Here is a 27,202-nt window from a genome sequence, read left to right on the forward strand (position 1 = left end):
AGAGGAGATAGAATCATAGAATCATAGAATCGTAGAGTTGGAAGAGACCACTACGGCCATCCAGTCCAACCCCCTGCCATGCAGGAAATCCAATTCAAAGCATCCCTGACAGATGGCCATCCAGCCTCTGTTTAAAGACCTCCAAGGAAGGAGACTCTATCACCCTCCGAGGGAGTGCATTCCACTGTCGAACAGCCCTTACTGTCAGGAAGTTCCTCCTAATGTTCAGGTGGAATCTCTTTTCCTGTAGCTTGCATCCATTGTTCCGGGTCCTGTTCTCTGGAGCAGAAGAAAACAAGCTTGCTCCCTCTTCAATATGACATCCTTTCAAATATTTAAACAGGGCTATCATATCACCTCTTAACCTTCTTTTCTCCAGGCTAAACATCCCCAGCTCCCTAAGGTGTTCCTCATAGGGCATGGTTTCCAGACCCTTCACCATTTTTGTCGCCCTCCTTTGGACACGCTCCAGTTTCTCAATGTCCTTTCTGAATTGTGGTGCCCAGAACTGGACACAATATTCTAGGTGGGGCCTGACCAAAGCAGAATACAGTGGCATTATTACTTTTCTTGATCTAGACACTATACTTCTATTGATGCAGCCTAAAATAGCATTGGCCTTTTTAGCTGCCGCATCACACTGTTCACTCATGTTCAACTTGTGGTCTACTTGGACTCCTAGATCCCTTTCACACGTAGTTTCATTCAGCCAGGTGTCACCCATCCTATATCTGTGCATTTTATTTTTCCGCCCTAAGTGCAATACCTTACATTTCTCTGTGTTGAATTTCATTTTGTTAGCTTTCGCCCAGCTTTCTAGACTATTCAGGTCATTTTGAATCTTGATCCTGTCCTCTGGGGTATTAGCTATTCCCCCTAATTTGGTGTCATCTGCAAATTTGATAAGTATGCTCCCAATTCTGTCCTCCAGGTCATTGATAAAGATGTTGAATAGCACTGGGCCCAGGACAGAGCCCTGTGGGACCCCACTGGTCACTTCTCTCCAGGATGAAAAGGAGCCATTGTTGAGCACCCTTTGGGTTCGGCCGGTCAACCAATTACAGATCCATTTAACAGTTCCTTTGTCTAGCCCACATTTTACAAGCTTGTTTGCAAGAATGTCATGGGAAACCTTGTCAAAGGCCTTACTGAAATCAAGATATACTATATCCACAGCATTCCCTTCATCTACCAAGCTGGTAATTTTATCAAAGAAAGAGATTAGGTTTGTCTGGCATGACTTGTTTCTCTGAAACCCATGTTGACTTTTTGTGATTATGGCATTGCCTTCTAGATGTTCACAGACTCTCTGTTTAATGATCTGCTCCAGAATCTTTCCTGGTATTGATGTCAGACTAACTGGACGAAAATTGTTGGGATCCTCTTTTTTCCCCTTTTTGAAGATGGGGACAACGTTTGCCCTCCTCCAGTCGGCTGGGATCTCTCCTGTTCTCCAGGAGTTTTAAAAGATTATTGCCAATGGCTCCGATATTACATTTGCCAGTTCTTTTAATACCCTTGGATGGAGTTCATCTGGTCCCGGAGACTTAAAATCATTTAGATTAATAAGGTGATCCTCTACTATCTCTTTACTTATTCTGTGCTGAAATTCCCCTATTCTGTCCTCTGCTCCATTATCCTCAGGTTGAGCACCCTTTGCCTTTTCTGAGAAGACTGAGGCAAAGAAGGTGTTGAGAAATTCTGCCTTTTCTCTATCTCCTGTTAGCATTTTGCCATCTTCTCCACGCAGTGGCCCTACTGTTTCCTTCTTCTTCCTCTTGCTGCGGACATATCCAAAAAAGCCCTTTTTATTGTTCTTAACCTCTCTAGCAATCCTGAGTTCATTCTGCGCTTTAGCTTTTCTGACTTTACCCCTACACATGCCTGCTATTTCTTTGAATTCCTTTTTTGTGATTTCCCCCTTTTTCCATTTCTTATACATGTTCCGTTTCAAACTTAGCTCAGTTGAAAGTTCCTTAGTCATCCATCCTCGTTTCATGAGACACCTCCCGTTTTTCTTTCTCACTGGAACTGTTTGAAATTGTGCCTTCAGTATCTCTCTTTTGAGAAACTCCCATCCATCCTGAACTCCTTTATCTTTTACTTCTCTAAGTTTACTGAAATTCGCTCTCCTAAAGTCTAGGACCCCTGCCGCCGCTCTGGGCGCCGCCATTTTGGGCGGCAAAATGGCGGTGAAGTCTCGCGCGACCTTCCCTGAGGTCGCGCGAGACTTCGCCGCCATTTTGGGCGAAAAAATGCCGGCGCCCATAGCGGCCTCTGGGGCTATGGGCGCCGCCATTTTGCCGCCCAAAATGGCGGCGCCCAGAGTGGCCGCCGCGGCAGCAGCAGCAATGGCGGCGGGCCTCTAGGAGGCCCGCTACCATCTCTGGGACCCTCCAGGAGGGCTCCCAGGGCGGCAGGGGGCCTCTGGGAGGCCCGCTGCCGTCTCTGGGACCCTCCAGGCGGGCTCCCAGGGCGGCAGGGGGCCTCTGCAGGGCCCTCTGCCATCCCTGGGGCCCTGCTTTAGGGCTTCCAGGGTGGCAGGGGGCCTCTGCAGGGCCCCCTGCCACCCTGGGAGCCCTCCTGCAGGGCCCCAGGGATGGCAGAGGGCCTCTGTGGGGCCCGCTGCCATCCCTGGGGCCCTGCTTTAGGGCTCCCAGGGTGGCAGGGGGCCTCTGCGGGGCCCACTGCCATCCCTGGGGCCCTGCTTTAGGGCTCCCAGGGTGGCAGGGGGCCTCTGCTGGGCCCTCTGCCATCCCTGGGGCCCTGCTTTAGGGCTCCCAGGGTGGCAGGGGGCCTCTGCAGGGCCCGCTGCCATCCCTGGGGCCCTGCAGGAGGGCTCCCAGGGCGGCAGGGGGCCTCTGCAGGGCCCTCTGCCATCCCTGGGGCCCTGCAGGAGGGCTCCCAGGGCGGCAGGGGGCCTCTGCAGGGCCCGCTGCCATCCCTGGGGCCCTGCAGGAGAGCTCCCAGGGCGGCAGGGGGCCTCTGCGGGGCCCTCTGCCATCCCTGGGGCCCTGCAGGAGGGCTCCCAGGGTGGCAGGGGGCCTCTGCGGGGCCCGCTGCCATCCCTGGGGCCCTGCTTTAGGGCTCCCAGGGTGTCAGGGGGCCTCTGCAGGGCCCGCTGCCATCCCTGGGGCCCTGCTTTAGGGCTCCCAGGGTGTCGGGGGACCTCTGCAGGGCCCTCTGCCATCCCTGGGGCCCTGCAGGAGGGCTCCCAGGGTGGCAGGGGGCCTCTGCGGGGCCCGCTGCCATCCCTGGGGCCCTGCTTTAGGGCTCCCAGGGTGGCAGGGGACCTCTGCAGGGCCCTCTGCCATCCCTGGGGCCCTGCAGGAGGGCTCCCAGGGTGGCAGGGGGCCTCTGCGGGGCCCGCTGCCATCCCTGGGGCCCTGCTTTAGGGCTCCCAGGGTGGCAGGGGGCCTCTGCAGGGCCCTCTGCCATCCCTGGGGCCCTGCAGGAGGGCTCCCAGGGCGGCAGGGGGCCTCTGCGGGGCCCGCTGCCATCCCTGGGGCCCTGCTTTAGGGCTCCCAGGGCGGCAGGGGGCCTCTGCGGGGCCCTCTGCCATCGCTGGGGCCCTGCTTTAGGGCTCCCAGGGTGGCAGGGGGCCTCTGCAGGGCCCTCTGCCATCCCTGGGGCCCTGCAGGAGGGCTCCCAGGGCGGCAGGGGGCCTCTGCAGGGCCCTCTGCCATCCCTGGGGCCCTGCTTTAGGGCTCCCAGGGTGGCAGGGGGCCTCTGCAGGGCCCTCTGCCATCCCTGGGGCCCTGCAGGAGGGCTCCCAGGGTGGCAGGGGGCCTCTGCAGGGCCCGCTGCCATCCCTGGGGCCCTGCTTTAGGGCTCCCAGGGTGGCAGGGGGCCTCTGCAGGGCCCTCTGCCATCCCTGGGGCCCTGCAGGAGGGCTCCCAGGGCGGCAGGGGGCCTCTGCGGGGCCGGTGCCATCCTTGGGGCCCTGCTTTAGGGCTCCCAGGGCGGCAGGGGGCCTCTGCGGGGCCCGCTGCCATCCCTGGGGCCCTGCTTTAGGGCTCCCAGGGTGGCAGGGGGCCTCTGCGGGGCCCTCTGCCATCCCTGGGGCCCTGCTTTAGGGCTACCAGGGTGGCAGGGGGCCTCTGCAGGGCCCTCTGCCATCCCTGGGGCCCTGCAGGAGGGCTCCCAGGGCAGCAGGGGGCCTCTGCGGGGCCCGCTGCCATCCCTGGGGCCCTGCTTTAGGGCTCCCAGGGTGGCAGGGGGCCTCTGCGGGGCCCGCTGCCATCCCTGGGGCCCTGCTTTAGGGCTCCCAGGGTGGCAGGGGGCCTCTGCAGGGCCCTCTGCCATCCCTGGGGCCCTGCAGAGGCCCCCTGCCACCCTGGGAGCCCTCCTGCAGGGCCCCCTGCCGCCCTGGGAGCCCCCAGCTTTTTTGCTGGTCTCTGACGGGGCCTAGGGCCCCGTCAGGGGCCAGCAAAAATGGGGAGGCCTGGCCCCCGGAGGGTGGAAGCTCCGCCCCCGGCATGCGGCCCCGCCCCTGGAGGGTGGAAGCTCCACCCCCCAGCACACAGCCCCACCCCGGAGGGTGGAAGCTCCACCCCCGGCATGTGGCCCCACCCCAGAGGGTGGAAGCTCCACCCCTGGCACGTGGCCCCGCCCCGGAGGGTCGAAGCTCCACCCCCCAGCTTCGGCCCCCCAGTCGCCTGAGGGACAGCAACCCAGCCCCCGGCTCAAAAAGGTTGCCTACCCCTGGTCTAGGATGTGTGTCTGACTATGCCTGGCTTCTCCTTTCCACTGTATTACAAACTCCAGGAGAACATGGTCACTTCCACCTAAGGATCCCACCACTTGCACCCCATTAACCAAGTCATCCTTGTTGGTTAGGATCAGATCTAAAATAGCTGACCCCCTTGTTGCCTCTTCCACCTTTTGGACCTTGAAATTGTCTTCCAGGCAAGTGAGGAATTTCCTAGGCCTTGAGGATTTTGCTGAGTTTGACTTACAGCAAATATCAGGATAGTTGAAGTCGCCCATCACTACTACATCTCTCCTTTCTGACTGTGTGGTCATCTGTTCTAGAAAGATATCATCCAATTCCTCAGTCTGACTTGGGGGTCTGTAGTAGACTCCCACCGTAACATCCTTGTTGTTTCCCTCCCCTTTAATTTTTATCCAGATGCTCTCCACCTGGCTTCCATGATTGATGTCCAGGATCTCTTCACTGGTGTAAATATCTCTGACATATAGTGCTATTCCTCCTCCTTTCCTGTTTGGCCTATTTCTCTTAATAAGGTTATACCCCTCTATTTCCACATTCCAATCATGAGACTCATCCCACCAGGTTTCAGTGATGCCTATTATATCATATTTGCTTTGTTGTACTAGGAGTTCGAGTTCATCTTGCTTATTTCCCATGCTTTCCCATGCTCCAAAGCTGCACTCCAGTGCTTAGGAATGGAGTGTGGCTTTGGCGCGACCTCCGGACTCTTAGGACCCATGCATCATTTAAATAGCATACCTCCAAAGAGACCCGAAGCAGCTTTATTTTGGCAGTCTGTAACAGGCCTGTAACAGGCCAAATGGATCCTAGAACAGATCAAGCCTTTACTCTCCCTGGAAGCCAAGATGACGATACTGAGGCTGTACTTTGGCCACATCATGAGAAGGCATGACTCACTCAAAAAGACAATAATGCTAGGAAAGATGGAGGTAGCAGAAAAAGACTGCACACCAGATGGCTTGACTCAATTATGGAGGTCATGGGCATGAATCTAGAAGACTTGAGCAGAGCAGTTGATGATAGGGGGGATTGGAGATCTCTTATCTGTGGGGTGACCATAAGTCAGGGTCAACTCAAGGACAGTTAACAACAACAACAAAGCTCCGGAGTGTAGCTATGAGGGCAAAATGTGAATATTTCCTCCCTTCCCTGCAAAAAGAATAACATTTTCCATCATCTCCCACATTTCTTGTTTTGCAGAGTGAGATGTTGGAAATTGATTGCACCTAGAACTCTTCTATTTGCTGCCTTCACATTGCCTTGGCAACTTTGTCTGCCCCTTTTCTTTGGATGCCTAAATGGTACTGTATTTTTAAATGTTCAACTATAATATTAAATTACTACAGTGCTAAAAATTGGGGGACTGAAGGAAAATTGCATCAGAGCACAGAATTCCTACTTAGGGGGCAATGGCCTCATTATGCCCTCCCTCAAACTACAACCATGTGATGACTTTATAGATTGGCGTCTTTGTACAGTATATGTGTATGGGAGCACTTATTCAGTAATCCACATTCATGAAATTACAGAATCATAGACCCCCACCATGCAGGAATGAACAACTATACAACTAAAGAACATTAATGGCCTTGATATAATAATTCAAATTTTACACGAGATAAATTCACAGGTTTAGTATCTACCAATAGGTCCTATATCCGTCTCTGGATGTAACAAAACCTGGTGTTATAATCTGTATCTATGAGAACAAAATTTGGTTAGGTTTTTACATACAATAAGTAAAACCACAGCACTTGCACTGACATCTCAACTTTGTTGGTTCAACACATATGTCTCTCTCTCTCTCTCTCTCTCTCTCTGTGAGCTGAACCTACTGCATCTTTACCATTATTATTGCCATGAGATTTGCCAGCATTCACAGATTGGGGAAGTGTATATTTGCCACACCTTTTCTGCATACATCCCCCATTCCTTCAGGGAGGGCAAAGTGTACTCCTCCAGATGTTACTGAAGTTGCTGAACTTCTATCCACCTCATCTAGTGTAACCAGTGATGAGGAAGGCTGGAGCTGCAGGCAAATAATGTCTGGCAGGCCACACTTTGCCCACCCTGAATATACACAATGATTCTCAAATGCCATTCATACCTATATATACTATTCACTTAAACCTTTCATAGAGGCAGCCTTCTAGTTGATCACTGCTGTGGTAGTGCTCCCATAGGGAAGGAACCATAGCTCAATGACAGCAGCCAGTTTGGTAACATTCCAGTACTGGTTAGTTCCAATATTGACCATCTCCAGTTAAAAGAGGTGATGATTCTGCCCAAGACCATCTCCATGTGAGCTAGTTGGATAAGCAGTCTCACTGACTATAAGGCACTTTTCTGTGTTTACATGCCTCTTCACTTCTCTTCACTCTTCCTCACCAATAGTATTTCTGTCCCTCAGCAAAGTTGCAATGGTAATTTTTTCAAATGCAGGCACTCACTATGGCAGTTCTTAAAGCCATGTCCCCAGAAAGAGTCAAACAGTGCATGTATCACTATGTTCATCCATATCTAAATATGTACAGTCTGCCCTTGCCTTACACAGGGTATCCGTTCTGGACCCCCCTGCATAAGGCAAATCATATGTATACTCAAGCCCCATTCATTGTATTATGGCTTGCCATCTGTGAGACCTCGAATCCGCATATGGTGATCCCGTGTACAGCATGGGCACACTGTATATGTGTTTATTTTACACACATACATACAGAGCAAAGAACAGTAGTATCCAGGATAATCTCCAATTTATTACTGTCAACTGATGGTAATAGAATACTCTGCTGGGAAAGTGTGGAATGGAGGTTACCATGTTGCGCTTCAGCTAGAAAGGCAGGAGATTGCAAAAGAATGGAAAAGAGAGGTCCATAAACAATGTAAAAGTCATCAGCCCAAGACTTTTTCTAGGTATTATTTCCCCCAGGATTAGGTTCAAGGTTTGCTGAGCAAGTCAGCAAACAAGATGGATGGTTATCTGTGGATGTGTGTTTCCATTGTATATTCCTACATGGCAGGGGGCTGGACTGAATAGTCCTTGAAGTCTCTTCCACCTCTATGATTCTATAAATGAGTTCAAGCAGTTTTCATTTTCACAGTACTGTAATAAGTTTTTGTGAAGTTAATGGGTCTTAATTGCTTACCCATCAACAAGTCAGTACTAAATACTCTACATTATGAAAAGGTTATCTCACAACAGTATACTGTTAATGAGAAAATCCCCATCCTATTCCAAACCCATCTGAGAAAGTGGGCTTAATTCTACAAAAGCTCATGCTTCCAACTTCTTTCTTTCAGTTCATCTCAAAGGTGCTACAAGATCTCTTTACATACTGATTTTACAGACTAACATGGCTATATCTTTGACTTCTCCTCCACTACCCGGTCATTGTGGAAACTGCAGCTATGCTCAGAGAAGACAGAGATATCTGAAGGAAGTGGCAGATTATGTTATCATCCCTGACAGTTAAAAAGTCCCAGTCTCAACCTGTGAGACTTGGTTCCACCATACCACTGTCCCCAAGGCTTGGTGTTGACACATTAAGTCTTTAACATTTAGAATGTTCTCAAACATTTTAGAATAATGGAACAGTTCAGCAAATGGCTGGGGCAGTAGGGCACATTTTTCAAAAGTGAAAACACTCCAGGCAGCAGTGACCTACAAGCTGTGGGTCATCACAGTAGCTCAGGCAAGAGTGTGGCAAAGTCTTTAACACAGCAGGCCTGTACTTCCCTTAGATTTTATTTGTTTTGTTTTTAAACCTCCAGTGCCTTTTGGATGGGTGGGTGGAGGAAAACAGCTATTTTTTTAAAGCTTTTCTGCAGAAATAGTAAATCCCATAACAATTTGACAACCCATTTCAGCATCTTTACAATTATGGTAAATCCTTTTAACAGCTCATCTACACAGTCTGTGGCATTTGAAGCCATTCTTGTGATATGTAATTATTTTAGGATAGTTTTCCATTATTGTTATCTTATGGGGTTTTTTTTTGTAAAGGAACAAAAGAAAAGTAAACAAAAGAAAATCTGAGCTAGTAAATAAGCTTCTATGCCCCAAAGCACACAGAGATGTCTAAAACTTGCTTGGCGTTAACACATTTAGACAAAAAGACAGGACAAATAATTCAAAAACAGATTGACTTATTGAAGGGCAATGTGTGTGCAGCAACTGATGGCTGCAAATAACAGCAAGCAATGTTGGCTAACATAACTACATTGGGATTCTAATTCTTTTACCTCAGTGCTAAACTGTGCCATTAAGGCTAACTTGGTCCTTAAGGGAAAGGTAACCATTACTTTTCAATCTTGGTGAAAATGACATATTTATCAAACTACTATACATACTCTCTCCTGGCTGTGTATGAAGGCCAAACTAGCTGCAATGCTAAATGCATCTTTGCATAAAATATTAACTTAACCCTCACCCACCACCCACCAACAATAGCTGATATAATCCTGCTGAAGACTAGTGCTTTGAAGCTGCTATTTTGGTATCAACAGGAGATTTTTTTCTGATACAAACAAGAGCAATTTTCATGAATGGAGGAATCAGCCACCCTTTCTGCTGCTATCCAGATAAGCATCAGCCCCACTCTTCAGCAGCTGCTATACACAAATTTTTAAAGATGTGTGCAAATGCTATTTAATGTTGTACATGGCCCTGAGAAACAAAGCAATGATATTTACGATATTCTGATTTCCACTGTAGGGTTGTTGTTGTTGGGTTTTGTTTTGTGTTTTTTGTTTTGTTTTTTGAGATGTGGAAAGTGTACATTTTTATTTCCTAGTTGTATTTCTATTTTCAGTTTTCTGCATTGAGTTCAAGGCCATGTATATAACTCTATTCTACTTCACTTCATTCTCACAACAAATCTGTGAGATAGGTCAGGCTGACAGAAAGAGTGACTGTAGCAACACCTACCAAGTGTCCTATGAGCCAGAACTTGTAATCACCCAAGTTCGAGCCCAATCACACCAAATGGTGAAAAGAACAGAGGAGGGACTATAGGTCTTCTATGTGCTGGAAAAGTTACCAAGTTATACTAGTGCAAGTTAACATGAGCCTATTTGAGGGATCGCCTACTCCCACATAATCCGCCCCGCACCCTCAGGTCCTCTGGGAGGAATCTATTGCAGCCTTTAAAAACCAGACTAACTGCTACCTCCCAGAGGGCCTTCTCTGCAATTGCTCCCATACTATGGAACGGTCTGCCAGATGAGATCTGTCAAATTGCCAGCTTAGACAGCTTTAAAAAAGCTGTCAAGACGGATCTCTTCCGGCAGGCCTTTCCTGAATAAAAGTGCCCGGCCACAGAATGACTGCCCCCCACATCATGTATTAGCCCACCGCTCTGTCCTCGTATTTTTACTGTGTTTTTAATAGATATTTTAATTGTAACATGTTTAATCCTGTTTTAAGGGGGGGGGGATTTGGGACATAATTTTGTAAATGTGGATTTTAATGTATTGTGAGCCGCTTTGATTGTCTCGTCACAGAAAAGCGGGATACAAATAAAAGTTTTATTATTTTATTAGTGGTTTGAATACTGAACTACAACTCTGGAGACCAAGATTCAAATCCCAGCTCAGCTGTGGAAATCGACTGGGTGATCTTGGTCAAGTCACACTCTCTCAGCCTCAGAGGAATGCAAAGGGAATCCCTCTCTGAACAAATCTTTCCAAGAAAACCCCATGAAAAAACTCATGCCTTAGGGTTGTCATAAACTGGAAGTGACTTGAAGGGACACAACAGGGACAACAAAATAATTGGTCCAGTGGCAAGTAGTATCTCATTTGTAGTATGGCATTTGACAGCTGAATAGCCTTCCATTCAACTGGGAGGCTCTTTGTTCTTCTCAAAAGTTCCAGACATACAATTACAAGAGAATGCAAAGGGGACTGAAGTCCAACTTCTCCCATACAGGAATACTAAAGCACTCCCAAGAGAAGTCCATGCCACCTCTATGTAAAGACCTTCAAAGAAGGAGAGTCCACACTTTCTGAGCAAGTCTACTCCACTGTTGAATAGCTCTTACCATCATGACGTTCATCCCAATGTGTGGGTAGTTAATTAAAAACTATGTGTGGCTCAGAGACCGTGAGTGTCATCAAACCGTCGCTCCATATGCTTTATGATTAAATGAGAATTTGAACCCAAACCTTCCCAATCCTAGTGCAGCACTCTAGGCTACAGTATGCTGGATTATTCTTGGCAGAAGACTGATTTTATAGAGATGGTACTCTGAAAATGGTCCTCTTAATTTACATAATTTATGAATTGCAACAGAAGTTCAAGTTCAAGTTCCTTAATCAGGAAAAAAAGTTCAAATGATTCTGTTAAACTACAAATCTACACTCAGGGGCATCACTAGGTGGTGTGGTGGGGTGCAATCTGCACCATGTGACACCCTAGGGGTGGTGGTGACACCACTGTTCCCCAAACATTTGATTTTTGGCTGAAAGGGGCTGTGGCATTTGCCTGTGTTCCTTTTAAAATGCTAAAGAGATGGTGTGACTATGGGTCCATGGCAAGTTTCCAAGAAAGGGCACAAACTTAATGTCAGTCCCTGGTACCCTGGGAGGAAAAAGTTATTGCCACTTCCTCACATCAGATAGAATGAGAAATGGTGCGGTATGGACTCTGACAGTTCTATGTGACAGTCTGGTGTACGTTTTTAGTTACATTCCTACTAGAGTATGTTATCATTAAAACACTGCAGAAATGAGTTTTTGCTTAATCCATTTGTATTTGGGGGTTATTCGGTCCTAAGAGTCTCAAGTGCAATGAAACAGAGAGCCATGCTAATCAAAAGGCCAGGATATGTGAAATATTAAGTCTAATGAAAAGCAAGACCAAAACACTTTTATTATTAGGGCTCATCTTCCAGGAATACACCTCTGTATTCTTATGACGTATAAATCCTATGAATTTGGAAAATCTGTGGAACAAATTTTAAAAAAATAAAGTCTCTGGACTGATGAATGAAGATGTCTGCATTTTAAAATGATGTAATTCAACTAACTAATTTAACATACTGTATCATAGATTTATAACCTACTAAACTTGCTCAAAGGATGCTTATGTAAGCCATGGTGATTGGCTGATTGATTGGAAAGTGTTGGTTTCCCCCAAAAAATTGAAAAAAAGAGGCAGTTCTTTTCACATAATTACATTTGCCTTTTAACATACACAGTTTCAATTACCCAAGCTAGTTTAGGCACTTGGATTCAAGAGCATGTCAGCTGGCAGAATGAGAGAATAATTTTGCAGTTGGACAGCTGACAGATCTTAAAGCAAGGGAGGCAAAAAGTTAAGCCAAGCAGCATCAACAACAAAATGTGGAATATGCCAAGTTTAGATCAGAAAGGAAAGAACAGCATTTTCTTGGTACTTGCAGTACTCAGGTTATCAAGGACTCTCTCAAGACCTGAGTTATAAACATTAACTCACAAAAGGATGCATGCATGTTATTTAGTCTTTATTACTTTGGCTGCTTGAGCTAGATGATCATTGTCCTACTTTCTATATGCGTATTCCTGTATACCTAAATCCCACTGAAATCACTACAACTGAAACAAGATAACAGTGTAATTACAGCTTCTGGGTCTGTTCAACTATCACCAGACATAACTATCAAGGTCAAACCACATGGCAAATCAGAACCAGAGAGCTGGCAATGCTGACTCAGGCTGTACTCAGTGGGTGCCTGGTTTATAGTCACATCAGATGCTGTGCCAAACTGCTAATAAAATGAGGCTATTTGGAGAGACCGTGTTTTGCACACAATGCCACCTACAGTCATGAGACTTGGAAAACCCGCTTCCCCGGCAGCATATTTAAGGAGAATGAAATTCCTGCACAGAATTAACAAATCGAATTTTACAGGCATCAAGTTCAACAGTGTTGATCAGTGAAACATGTACTGAGAAAGATTCAAATTGTTTAGCACATAAACGGCAAGAATCATTGACAACTGGGCAGCCACTGCTCTTTACCACAATTTCTTGTTGTTATGTGCTTTCCACATAGCAACTTAAGTTGTTATGTGACTCCAATTTATGGTGATCCCCTTTCCTAGGGTTTTCTTGGCAAAATTTATTCAGAGATTTGCCGTTGCCTTCCTTTAGTGTAACCTGTCCAAGGCCACTCAGCAGGTTTCCATGACTGAACGGGGATTTGAACCCTGGTCTTCTAGAGTCCTAGTCCAATACTCAAACCACTACAGCACTGTTACTATGGTTATTGTGTCTCAGTTCTATTTAGAAAACCATTTGATTAAGTGAGGAAGATGGTCCTTTCAGGGGGAAGGGAAAGAAAATGAATATATTGTGTACAAATGTGAAGTGCATGAGGGGCCCTAAAATAATCACACACAGGCATGCTGAAACTTCACAAATCAATGATCAATTGCAATTATCAATGCATCGAGTTCATGCATCATATTATCTCTCCCCCCAAAATAACTGGATTGGTTTGTTACATTTCTGAGGGCTAAAATGTTGGTAGACAGATATACACCTATATATATTATCCCACCTTTATCCTGGGATGGACCCAAAGCTGTTCACACCTAAGTAAACTATCAATGAAATATTTGTTTGGAAGGAGCATAACTGTAATGTGCAATCCAAATATTTGCTGAGGGTTTGGGGGTGGGTGGGCAGGCTCTTGTTACAGTTGTGTGTCTCCTTCATTATATAGACAGGTACTTGACAAATATTAATTTTGTTATGAAATATGGACATAAGATCTTCAACCAATAACCTGTCCCAGTGGTGTAATGGCATATGCTGAAGTACAGGCACTCACAGGTATTCTAAAAACTTAAGACAGCTACCATTGATCACTGTCAACAAACTATTTCTTCCACCTCTCCTCTCTTCCAGAAGTGGGTCTTTTGTGAAGCAAATAAATGGCTCAGTTGCCATTCTAGACTAAGCCAAGTGAAAACAAATTGCATGACAATAGGGAAATCTGACAACAATATATTATCACTGGGGAAATCTATTTTCTCTTCAGCTATTCAGGAGATTGGAGCTAAACTCAGAGGAAATAGAGGAGTATGAGAGAGGGCAGATGTGGCAGATGAGACTATCATCCCTGCTAATTCAAAAGACCCAGTGCTTTAACTCTACAAGCCCTGGCCGTATTACATCAGTGCTTGTCCCCTAAGGTGAATGTAACTTTTAAATCACACTGACTATTCTATTGGAGATATACCAAGAAGTGCAAGAGAAGAAACAGCAGTACACAGACAGATAATTAAAGAAAAGAGTTTCTATATATCTAGCCACAACATTTCAATCTCTGAAACACAGTCTGTTTAAACAAAGAACTCCAAAAACCTTTCTAGACCACAGATAGCAAAGCATATTAATAAATTATTCCATTCAGTGGCTTGCAAAATCAAGATCTTTCAGGGTTTTTTTAAAAAAATCCCATGAAAATACAAGAAATGAAGATTGCCCTTCCACTACTCCAGAGGGTCCCTTGCTTCACAGTCCAAGTGTCAGACAAAGTTTTTCAACAATTGACATAAATTTGTGTTGCTCTACATTGTTGGTCTTACATTTTGTGGTCTCTTCAGTGGGCTCTGTGTATAGTTCGACTCTCCTTTCTTTACAAGGACCTTTTGCAGTATATTTCTATGGACCTGGAAGCAAATCCTATTCAGTTCCATAAAACATACTCCCATGCAAATTTTTGTAAATCCACAACTTTAAATTCCAGAAACCTGCATTCAGATTCCCGCATAGGCAGTAAACCTAAGCATACCTACTTAAACATGTCACTGAAACCAATTACGCTTACTAGTGAATAAATGTGGTGAGGTTTCATGCTGCAGATTGTCACTTTTCCAAACTAAAAACATCCTATTCACTTAGCCTAAACTGAACTCCAAACTAACTGAAAAATATTGAGTCTGGAGCTGTCCAGTGTGGCTTGTGCCTTAAAGACTAACATATTTATCGTGGCATTAATGTTGGTAACAAACGACCGACTTCACCTGATATATAAAGTACAGAGTGAAAGCAGGGAGCTTAGTTCTACACAAAACTTAAATTACAGTGGAAGTGATGGAGAATTATATCACCGGAGAACCCAAGATCCTGGATACACCCCAAAGGACAGCAAGCGGCTCTGATCCTGTTTGTACTAACTTCAGAAAAACACCAAACACAATGAGGGATCATACCCCAAAACAAGCCCTATCTATCTATCTATCTATCTGTCTGTCTGTCTGTCTGTCTGTCTGTCTGTCTATCTATCTATCTAAACAGATGTCATCAAAATCATACAACTTCTAAAAAGACAGTCCAGAGATTTTGTGGCAATTTAAAAACTAAAAGATTTATTATAGTGTAAGTTTCATAGACTGGAGTTTCCCTGTACAGTACTTCATCAAATACATGACATGGAGCTTCACTTGGCACGGATAGTGAGGTCAAGTGGCAAGGAACGTGCAGCCTAGGATAGGTCTGTGCAAACCTAAAGTTAAGTTGAAGCTTAGGACAGACCAAGTGACCACTCAATGATAGTAACTGACAATAATACAGTCACACCTCCATATCCATGGATTTTTTTATCCACAGATTCAAGCATCTACAGTTTGAAAATATTTTTAAAATACATAAATTCCAAAAAGCAAATTTTGTTTTTGCCATTTTATATAAGGAACATCATCTTACTATACCATTCTATATAATGGGACTTGAGCATCCGTGGATTTTTGTATCCACAGGGGGTCCGGGAACCAAACCCCAGCGCATACCAAGGGCCTACTGTAAAATCATCCTAACACTGCATACTGCAGTTGCTTCTGACACACAAGGGCAGCTCTCCCTACTTCCATTTGTCCTGTTTAGAAGAGATAACTGAAGAAGATAAGCCACAATCATAATTGTAATCATATAGCTTGGGGATTCTGCAGGTTGCTATCCAAAAAAGTAACTTTTCCAAACTTTGGTGTTCATTCACTTGACTGCTGATTACCCTAAGGAGATATTTTTAACTATCCTCTCAACAAACAGTACTTTGCTGCACAAATAACAGTAATGTATTTCTGCTCTACACAAACCACCAACTTTGGTTCACTCTCTGGTCTGCTTCCCAGTCCAGAAATGAAGTACACAGATTTCTGCAGAACATCTTACTAACATCTCTAATTTTAATCCTGTTTCGTATGTAAACATCTTGCCTGAGGAAAAAGCCAGTGAAGCTTCGAAAGCTTGCACAAGTATATTGTGCACTTCAGTTGGCCAATAAAGGAATCACTATCTGGTGGATTTATGTTTCCGCAGAAGTTAGTGCCGGATGGGAAAGGGCAGGTGTGAACATGCTCTGTGGCCAAAGAAAAGGAGAAGGGTGATTTTTACCTGAATGAAGCCCCATATGGGATGAAGTGTCCAGTGCAGCAGCAGCGATGGCCAACAGCACTGGAGAAGCAGCAGGACTTCTCGGATGAGCATCACTCTTCTGGGGGGAAGAGGGGGACGTCTTCTCCTTGCAGCCTGGCCAACTGCAGGGAATCAGAAAAGAAAGAAAGAGATTGGACGGTGCTGGGGTTTGGTGGCCTTGGGACTTAAAAACTGCCTCCCTCACGTAACCCTCTTTTTCTTCCCAAGGGATGCAAGCCCCAAAGGGATCTGGTGGAGGGAGGGGAAGAAGACGGGGCTAGAAAGGATGTCTCTTCAGAAAAGCACAGGATGGTAACATCCAAAACCTGCAAAACAGTGATACCATTATGGGGCCAACCGAAATGCACCTTATACATGTCGCAAGGTTCCGAAGCCTGATGAAGAAGCCAGTGGAGCTTTGGAAGCTTGCAGTGTGTATAATGTGCATTTTGGTTGGCTTAATGTCCCTGTTTGTGTGGATTTGGGATCACGGTCACTGTGCTTTGCTATATGGGCCAACCCTGGGAATGTTTTTTCCAGAAAAGCACAGGACAGTAAAGGCTGGGTGGGAGGGAGAAGAAAGAGAGAGAGAAATAAAATAAGAAAAAGAGAGAGAGAGAGAGAGAGAGAGGGAGAGACTGACAGCAGGGAAAGGAGTCCTCCTGCAGGAATGAGAATCCAAGCGCTGCCTTGCTGCTGCTGCTGCTGCTTCTTCTGCTTCTTCTTCTCTTCAAGGGGGTTGTGAAGATGGCTGGGAAAGCAGGAGGTGCCTCAAGTAGTTTGGGGGGGGGGCTCTTTTGCTGTGGGAGGGAGCTTAGGGGCAGCCCTGACGCAAAAGGAAACTTCCTACTGGACCTGCACCATCGTCTCCCCCCAAAAAGCCCTATGCCCCAACTCCCCCCCAAAAAACAATAAAACTAAAATAAATCTGCCATGCCCTAGACCTCTGCCCCCCCCTCCCCATAAAACTCTATCTATTGGGCAAAGAGCGAGGGCTCCTATTCCTCACCCAGGACTGGAGGCGACTGGAGAGAGTCTCCTGCTGGAACCAGAAGGGAAGGAGGGATGGAGGGGAGGGATAGATGGATGGAGCGGAGGGAGGGATGCTGCTGCTGCTGCTGCTGCAGAGGGGGCCCGCGCGCCATTCAGAGAGAGCCAGCCAGGAGCCCGGGGATTATTGCTGCTGCTGCTGCTGCAGAGGCAGTTTCAGAGCAATACTAGAAAGGAGGGCTGCTACAAAATCATTAGCTTCTTTCTTCTTGTTGTTGTTGTTGATGATGATGATGATGATGTGTGACCCTCTCGTGAGATTTTTTTCTGGGCAAGTTGCTTCTGAGTGGGTTACAGCCAGGGCCTTCCCCTGAGGCTGAGAGAGTGTGACTCGCCCAATAATAAGAATAATAACAGAAATATAATTATATCACTAAATATAATTACTCTAATTGGAAATGTGGGGCTTAAATAATAATAATAATAATAATAAGTATTTTTAAAAGCCCGCTTTCCCCCAAAATTGGAATACAAAGTAGCTTACAATTATTTTTTTTAAAAAAAAGAGACAATACGGTACAGATAAAAACCTCCCAAAGCAAAGCCTGCTGTCTCCCGAGTCTGGTCCCCCCTGAAGCCCCTCCGCCGCCCCCTCGCGCTCTCTCTCTCTCTCTCTGATCTGGAGCCTTGGCTTCCTCACCCTGGGGACGGAGGGGCTGCGTCGTCGTCTTCTCTCTCCCTCCCTTTCCTGGGGCGCCCTCTTTCCCCTCCGGCGCCAAGGGAGCAGGGGCTGCTTCTGCTGCTGCTTCTCCTTCTTCTGGCCCCCGAAAAAAGGGGGGAAAGTTTGGGAGGCGAGGCCGGTGCTGGGCTCCTGCTGGGAGTCTGTGGCCGCGGAGCCCCAGGGAGGAGGAGGAGGAGGGTAGGGGAGGCTGGCCCCAAATAGAAGGCGGCGAGAAGAGGAGGAAGAGAGAAAGAGGAGGAGAGACGAAGAAGAAGAAGGGGAGGAAAGAGGAGGAGGAGGAAAAGGGGTGGAAGAAGAGGAGGAGAGACGAAGAAGAAGAAAGTGGAGAAGAAGAGGAGGAGGAGAAGAAGAGGCGAGGAGGAGGAGGAAGAAGAAGAGGAGGAGTAGGAAGAGGGGAAGAAGAGGAAGAGTGACGAAGAAGAATGAGGGGGAGTAGAAGAGGAAGAGGAGAAGAAGGGAGGAGGAGGAGAAGAGGAAGATGCAAAGAGAGGGACAGGGAGGGCCAGCCAAAGGGCGGGGGGGGGGAGGAGAAAGCGAGTCTCTGGCGCCGAGGGGAAGGGCGGCTCAAGGCCCTCCAGGCGGGAAGCCCCCTTCTCTCCCGCCGGAGGGTCTGCCCCAAAGCCCCAAGAGGGAGGGAGGGAGGGAGGCAAGGGCCAGCAGGGCCAGGGCTGGGTCCTATGGCGAGGGCCCCGGAGCTCCGCGGGGCTTTCTTCAGCCAAGGAGGGCTGCTGAGGGAGTCTTCCGAAACCAGGCAGCCGACGAGGGCGCCTGCTCTCCGGGGGCGGCCTCCCACCCAAGTCCCAACCGGGGCCGAGACCTGCTTAGCTTCCGAGGGCAGCTCTGGTGCTTTTAGGGGGATATCTGAGGGGACAAAAACACCCCCCCCCCAAAAAAATACAACCCTTCTCTCTGCTGCCCCGAGGGTCCTTCTTCTGAAAAACGAGCCGATAGGGCGTCTTTGGTGTCGGTCTCCCCTCCAAGTCCCAACTCACCCTGCTTAGCCTCCCGCTCTGGGCTTTGAGGAGGAAGAAGACCCAAGCAAAGCACGAACTCTTCTCCAGCCCAAAGAGGGCGAGGGCCGGCAAGGGCGCCTCTCTCTCTCTCTCTCTCTCTCTCTCTCTCTCTCTCTCTCTCTCGCCGAGGTTTCCTTGCCTCTCAAAGTGTTTGCTGGAGGAGGGAGAGGGAGAGGAGCCCTCCTGGCGCTCACTCTGCAGAGGCTCTTTCGGAGGAGGAGGAGGCAGGGAGAGCCCCAGAGGAAGGAGGAGAACTCCAGGCGGAGAGTGGGCAGCAGCCAGGGATGGAGGAGGAGGAAGAAGGAGGAGGAGGACGGGGCGCCAGGCAGCTGCCCCTGGAGTGGGCTCCTTCCCCGCCGCTCCTGCAGAGCTTTCTCATCCCGAGCCGGTGACGGCGGGGCTTTGGGGGGCACCAGACCCAGCCCCCGCCTCCAGGGAGGGCCTTTCCCCAGAAGCTGGGACTCTGGAGCTGGGAAACTCCGCGCCGCTGCGCCTAGTCCCCTTTCTTGCTTTCGGGGCTTTCTAACATGCCGCCTTTCTCCCCCGAAGGGGATTCCCAGCCAGAGCCAGAGGCTCCTCTTCTTTTCCCATCGGTCACCTGCTGGAGAGGGAGGGAAGGGTTCAAGGGTCGGCCTGGGACTTGGGAGAGCCGGCTTCGTGGTCCTGCCGGGATTTGGCTGTTCCAGGTTCAAGGTTCTGCTGGGACTTGGGAGATCCAGGGCAAGGTTCCTGTTGAGCTAAGAGACTCACAGGGTGATCACAGCCTGGCCTACTTCAGAGGGTTGTTGTAGGGAGAAAGTGAGGAGGAGCTGGCTGGAGGGATGGTGGTGCTGGCAAAGGTTCCCTTCCAGCTCAGTGATCGTTTTACTTAACTATGGTACTCCCCAAGTTACAAGAGGATAGATGGATAGGACATAGAATCATAGAGTTGGGAGAGACTGCAAGGGCCATCCAGTCCAACCCCATTCTGCCATGCAGGAAATCCAAATCAAAGCATCCCTGACAGATGGCCATCCAGCCTCTGTTTAAAGACCTCCAAGGAAGGAGACTCTATCACCTTCCGAGGAAGTGCATTCCACTGCCGAACAGCCCTTACTGTCAGAAAGTTCCTCCTAATGTTCAGGTGGAATCTCTTTTCCTGTAGCTTGCATCCATTGTTCCGGGTCCTGTTCTCTGGAGCAGCAGAAAACAAGCTTGCTCCCTCCTCAATATGACATCCCTTCAAATATTTAAACAGGGCTATCATATCACCTCTTAACCTTCTTTTCTCCCGGCTAAACATCCCCAGCTCCCTAAGTCGTTCTTCATAGGGCAAGGTTTCCAGACCCTTCACCATTTTAGCCGCCCTCCTTTGGACACGCTCCAGTTTCTCAATGTTCTTTCTGAATTGTGGCACCCAGAACTGGACACAACATAGGAATTGCCTTGCTGGATCTGGCCAAAATCCAACTAGTCAAAGCTTCTGCTTCAAACAGTAGCCAGGCGCTAGCATTTGAGTATTTACGATGAAGATAGTGGTGGCCTCCTGTTCTTTGTCCCCTCCGTTTGAGATACTGTCCCTGACCATGAAGGTTTTCTTTTGCTGAGGGATGCGTCTTTCAATTTTCTTTCTAATCCATTTTCTCCCACCACATCCTCACATTTCTTGTGGGTGTCTGTGTGTATACACACACACACACACACACTACAAGACCAAAGTAGACATCTGATAGTATGGGGTACTATTAGAGGATGAATAAGGAAATAGGGAAAGGTTACAATCAACTTTTTAAATATCTGAAGGGGTTTGGTTTCTGCAGGCTTGGTTTCTGCTGCCCCAATGGATTCATATTACAAGAAAGGCGATTCCACCTATACATTCGAAAGAACTTCTTTACTGTAAGAGCTTTTCTGACAGTGGAATAGATTGCCTTAAAGGGTGGTGGATTCTCCATCTTTGGAGGTCTTCAGGATGGGCATCCTTCTGGGGTACTTTAGTTTATTCCTCGAAGGCAGGGGATTGAGACTAGATTGCCCTGTGGCCCCTTCCAACTCTATGCTATGATACAATGTAGGGCTGCAGGGGGGAAATTAAAAAGAGGAAAGTATGATAGATATGTATAAAATTATGCAGCAGTGGAAGTGTATAAGGAGTACATTTTAATTTCTCGTGTTCTAAAACTCAGGGCCATTCCCTACATCTGAATGGTGAAGATTCAGCACAGACAGATATATTCATAGCCAGAGTATGGACAAGTTTTGGTTTATAGTACCCAGAATCTCTCAGTCACAATGACTGTCATGCTGGCTGGGGAATCTGGGAATCAAAAAGTAACTTTTCCAAGGTCCTGATGGCTACCAACTTCTATGGCTTTAAAGAATAAGGCTAGACATGGCTACTATGGATACATATATATATTCTTTTAGTGCCACAAGTAGTATGGGCCCAGTTATATAATTTATGGTGAAGCATGAGCAGGCAAGTGCTGTGCCTTTTCCATAGGTGTCCAGCAGGCCACTGTAGCAATCATGTTTGCACATGAAGCATGTTAAGGAGAGGGAGCCCCACCACCTCACACCTGCCTCCATTATCCTTGTGGATTCATACCCCTATCCTGTTCTGCAATACGCAGAGTCTATTCGTATATAGATTATTGACATAATGCTTGTGAAGTACTTAGCATACTTCAAATATGGGTAGTTTTGCATTGGACAGAAGCAGCCTGAATTAGAAAGAAAGTACAGTCAGCCCTCCTTATCCACAGATTTTTTTATCCACAGATTCAAGTATCCACAGCTTGAAAATATTCCAAAAAAGTCTAAATTCCAAATGGCAAACCCTGATTTTCCATTTTATAAAAGGGACACCTTTTTGCTCTGCCATTATATGTAATGGGATTTGAGCATCCACAGATTTTGTTATCAGCTGGGGATCCTGGAACCAAACCCCAGCAGATAACAAGATAATAATAATAATAATAATAATAATAATAATAATACTTTAATTTATATCCCGCTTTTTGTTACCACAATCAAAGCGGCGTACAACCTTTCTAAAAAATACAATATATACAATTCCCCCCCTTAAAAAAGGATTAAACAATTCTATGCATTAAAATTACAAATGATAAAATCTAAAAACAGTACAATAATAAAATAATGGTGGGCAGAGTCTTCACTTGTATATGTCTGTGGGGGGGAGCGTTACATGGCCGGGTTCTATTCCGGGAAGGCCTGCCAGAAGAGATCCGTCTTGACAGGTTTGTTGAAGCTCTTTAGGTTGGCAATTTGACGGATCTCGTCTGACAGGCCATTCCATAAAGTGAGAGCGATCGCGGAAAAAGTCCTCTGGGAGGTCGTTGTCAATCTGGTCTTTGTGGAATGCAACAGATTCCTCCCAGAGGATCTGAGGGTACGGGGCGGATTGTACAGAAGGAGGCAATCCCTTAAGTAGGTTGGGCCCAAGCCACGGAGGGCTTTAAAGGTAATGACCAACACCTTGTACTGTGCTCGGATCCCACTGTATATTTTGGTACTGGGAGTCAGCACAGTGAATTGCTTTGAGCATTGGACTAGGAGTCTGGAGACAAGGCTTCGATTCCCATCTCAGCCATGAAACCCACTGGGTCACCTTGGGGAAGTCACAGACTCTCAGCCTCAGGGGAAGGCAATGGCAAATCTCCTCTGAACAAATCTTGCCAAAAAAACCCCATGATAGGTTCACCTAAGGGAAACAACCTGGCACAACAATAATGACACTGGGATTTAACTTTAAAAAGAGTCTACATGGCTGAAAGGAAGGAGTGGCCTCTGCCTACATGGATAGCCCATGAACAACAGCATTTGAACAAAATGTAGGCCTGTGACTCTAGCATCGTCATATTTTGCTTTCTTCTGTGTGATTTTAACATCTTTGCTTGATGAAGACGCCAGTCCAGCTTTGAAAGCTTTCATTGTGTATTTTGTGCATTTTGTTTGGTCCAATAAAGGTATCACTGTTTTGTGGATTTTGGATGTTGTTATACTTTAAATACACTGTATAAAAATACTAAATATTGTTATTTTTTTAAAAAAATCATCACAGAATCCACCTTTTGAAATTCTCCCTTGACAGGGAAATGGTATATTAGATTCTTAAGGGTCTTAACTTCACATTACAGTACATTCAACATAGATACTATCTGTGTACAATGTACCAGACTGCTGATCTGTACACTTGTGCTGTTATTTATATGTACTCTAGTGTACATGTATCATTCATGGGGGTGGCTATACATTGCTATTGTATTCCAGTGTCTGGATCAAGAAACAGTAGAAGTAAGAATTTGGGGACTTGATGTAAATGGATTTTAAAAAAATATTCACAAAATTTCTGTTGCTTCTTTATGCAGAGATAATTTCTAGAATGTACTGTAAGCCACAGGACTGTTCAATTTCTATACATGTTGTTAATTTTATTTTAATGATTAAAATATAAATTGTCCAGTTATGTTGAGTGTTTTGTAAAAATGTTATCTCTAAAACGTTTAAATGGAATAAAAATGCTAATTAATGTAAAGAAAATACTGAAAGTAATGTATTTAATAAAGAAGGGAAAAAAGCAAGAAGGAACCAGTATCAACTATTTGGATGAGTGTACTCTTTAAGATTCAAAATACAACAAAAATAGGAGAGAATGGATCTCAAGACCTGCACATCCCTGGGCTAGAAATAAGACTCATCTTGTGATTCTCTGACCTCAAAGCTGCTACTGCTGAATGCTTTGTCAAAGTATTAGCATCAGTTTTATCCTCCACTGCCTTAGCTAGTTGATGTTTTTATATTCACACACTCTCTCTGTGGTCTCTACAGCCATTTTCTTCTTTCAGATCTCCCATTTCCACCTCAGAGTTAGGTTCTCAAAATTTCCCTCCCCTGAATTTCTTACGGCAGCTTTTCAGGGACAAAATAAAAAAAGGTGCTCCAGTCATGCTGTAGGAGATTCTGCTTTGCATGGTTACATAAAGTGAACAGGTGTTAGGGATATAATGGCTGTGTTAGTCTGCAATATCTATATGCAGAGGGATCTTGTAGCATCTTTGAGACTACCAAACTGAGTGAACAAAGTTGTAGCATAAGCTACTTATGGGCATGTTGATGAAGTGTATTTTTATGGCTGTTCATTCAATCCAATTGTAAATGTCCTTCCTGGGCAACAGTTCCCTCCATGCTCCTGAGGAAGTAGACCAAGTCTCTGGATCTTATCACACTAGATGAATCTCATGCAGAAATGGGATTTTAAAAGTAGAAAACACCCACAAATGCGGGATTTTTTCAGATGTGTTTGTGCCAAAGAACAATAATGCGAAAATAAAGCAAATGGAAAGTCGACAAAAACAACACATTTTTACTTTTGGGAAGTTTCCGAGAATAAAGAGATGTTGTTTTTGTTGACTTTCCATTCACTTTATTTTTGCGTTATTGCTCTTTGGCACAAACACATCTGGAAAACATCCCGCATTTGAGTGGTTTTCTACTTTTAAATCCCGTTTCTGCGTGGGATTCGTCTAGTGTGATAAGGTCCTATGAAAGCTTATGAAGAAGTAGAATGTCAAAGGATTAACTGGGAATGTCCTTGCTCAACTGGGACAGCTGGAAGATATTTCTAAAGGCTCAACTGAAGTTTTAAATGACTGTAATGCTAGAAATTTTGGCCAACTGAAGAAAAAAGTTATGAGGAACAGAATTCTTATTTGAGGACACTGCTCTCATTGTGCCCCTCTCACTTAACTATGCACCTGCAAATACATAGAATTCAAAACTATGGGGGCTACTGTTTTGTTGCATGGACAGTTCAAAAGCAGAAATGTAAAATGCGTTCATTGCCCCCTTGTGAGCAATCGGCCCCTCTTTTTTCGCTTGCTGGGTATCTGCCTCCCAGCAATTATTGTCTCACTGACACGATGGAGGCAGAAACTTCCAGGGTTTGGGGAATCCTCAACAGACCAACTTGCCATGCTAAAACATCATGTCTTGCCTGTAAACAAGACACAGTCCAATTGTCTTTGCAAGGCTACAAGCTTTCGTCAGTTCACACAAATCAATTGTGTTATATTCTGTTTCTGCGTCCTTTGATTTGTACTCCAGATTTAACAGGATTCTGAGCTAGAAATCAGGAATGAACATAGCTACAGAGATTATCACAAGCATCCTGATGAGTATACATACTGTGTGCAACATATGTACAGTGCAATGTGTGAACACACCTTTAGTGAATGAATAACAAGGGTCTTTTTTTTCCTAATAGAAAGCTGCTTTGTTTTGGCCCCTGAGGCATTAGCTGCCCATCCCTAGTGAGTTGCCAGGAAAGAAAGAAACAATTGTAGTCAGTGGGAACAAATATGGTGCTGGTCTCTGGCGCACTAGGAAAACAACAATAATTGTGACACACACACACACACACACACCCCACATCAGATAGCCTGACAAGCATTGCTTTAATGAATTTAGATGGGAGAAACAGTCAGAATTAAAACTCTTGATTGCAGTTCTGTGTAACAGCAAGCAGCTTAAAGAAACAAGATGGACAATGAAAATGTCTGACATTCTGGCACTGGGACATTCTGACACACACCACACAATTGTAGCACATGGCTGCTGTCACATTGCAGATGTAATGCAGTTTGACACTGCTTTAACTATCATGGGTCCACCTTATGGAATCCTGGGAATTCTAGTTGGGGCACCAGAATGCTCTGAAACAGAGAGCTAAATATCTCACAGGCCTACAAATCCCAGAACTGCATAGTACTGAGCCATGACACTTAAAATGGTGCCAAACTGCATTAATTTTGCAGTATAAAAACAGCTCATGATGCCACCCATGGCAACATCCTTTGGAAACCTGGGGTTTGTAGCTTGGTAAGGCATAAAGCTCTCTGGCAGAAAATCCTACACACCCTTCCCTAAAGTACAAACCCTGGTTTCAATAGGATGAGATCATGGCAGTGAGAGAGTAATCAAAGTGCTATAACCATGCAGTGTGTGTGAAAGGGATGCAGACTACATACATTTGGTTTCATGACATTCCTTGCCCTTGCCTTACCCTGTGGTCAGTACAATCTCACTTTTCCCTTTAGGAATGATTACTGCGCTTCTTCACCAGTCTGAGTAGCCACCTTCAGTTTTTCTCTTCAGTGGTTTGCTGCCACCAGCACCTTATCTGAAGTATATACTTTTCAGGTGAGTACAAAGAATTAGGTGAAGGGCTCTTTAGCAAATAGTTAAGCAGATGGTTTGTTATTGTGGTATTCTTACTGCACAGAAGGAAGAGAAAAGATGCTTATGTTTGAGTTTGTTTCAGGGGCCAAAATTAATTGAACCTTAGGGGATTGTGTACATAAAGCTTGTGTTTATTTTCCAGTGGCCAATTTTGTTGTTTGTTTTTGTATGCCTTCAAGTTGTTTCTGACTTATGGGAATATTAAGGTGAACCCTATCACAGGGTTTTTTTGGGATTGAGAGTGGCCAATTACATGCATGCACACACATGCGCGCACACTGCAAAATGCTAAATGCAACATAGGTGGATGAGAAAAATCATGTGCTGTTACAAACACATGCATTTCACCACTTGGGGGAGCAGCACTGTAAAAATATTTGAAATGCATCTTCTAATTTAGGGTGGGCAAAGTTTGGCTTGTGGATTGCATGTAATGCCCACCCCCCCCCCCCATGTTTTTCCTTTTTTGCAATTTTAATAATAATAAAATAATAGAATTTATTTCTACCCCTCTTCTCCAATATGATCAAATTTTCCAGAAAGCCCCCAGTTTTTCTTCCGAACAAAATTAATCCTGTGGTTTACTGGCAAAATGCACTTATAGTCAATGACAAAAGAAATAATATTTACTTTTATACACTGATTATAGTTACTATGACATGTAATGTGGTGTAGTTGTATGAGTGTTGAACTATAAGAACATTTATTATTATTTCCTATTTATCAATATTTGTCTGAAATTGTCATTTTAAATTTAAGGGTGGGTTGGCCTTTGGGCTTTTATGGTATTAATTATTATTATTTTGTATTTTTTGTATTTTAATGTATTTTAATGCTGTTTAAATGTAGCATTGAAGCCGCCTCAATCAAATTGGAGAGGTGGGATATTATTATTATTATTATATTACTGGACATCTGAGGAAGTAGACTCTCAAAGATGCTATACACTGATTTTTCAGATTAGGTCAGCTAGGTCTTTGAATGGCTCTGGAGGTTGATCATGGAAACACACTGGGTGACTTTGGACAAGTCATGTACTCGCAGCTACAGAAGAGGCAAAGGCAACCCCACTTTGAACAA

General features: G+C 45.7%; 1 protein-coding gene across 3 annotated transcripts in view; it reads right to left on the reverse strand.

Moving 5' to 3' along the window:
- Nucleotides 1-18,988, reverse strand: part of PRIMA1 (proline rich membrane anchor 1) — a 92,366-nt gene extending 73,378 nt beyond the window's left edge. Inside the window, exons 1-2 of one of the 3 annotated variants that reach the window (XM_089522443.1) lie at nucleotides 18,863-18,988; nucleotides 16,118-16,260 (exon numbers count right to left, since the gene is read on the reverse strand). In XM_089522443.1, coding sequence (XP_089378569.1) covers nucleotides 16,118-16,210 — 93 coding nt within the window. In that variant the 5' untranslated portion in view covers nucleotides 16,211-16,260; nucleotides 18,863-18,988. Of the gene's footprint in view, nucleotides 1-16,117; nucleotides 16,261-17,147; nucleotides 17,199-17,828; nucleotides 18,029-18,862 lie in introns of those variants that run through there. The other 2 variants (XM_089522444.1, XM_089522445.1) reach the window with 2 other exon arrangements.
- Nucleotides 18,989-27,202: the final 8,214 nt, after the last annotated feature.

Source organism: Sceloporus occidentalis, unplaced genomic scaffold (genome assembly GCF_023333645.1).
Source record: "Sceloporus occidentalis isolate IW3139 unplaced genomic scaffold, rSceOcc1.0.p SCAF_4, whole genome shotgun sequence".
NCBI lineage: Eukaryota > Metazoa > Chordata > Lepidosauria > Squamata > Phrynosomatidae > Sceloporus > Sceloporus occidentalis.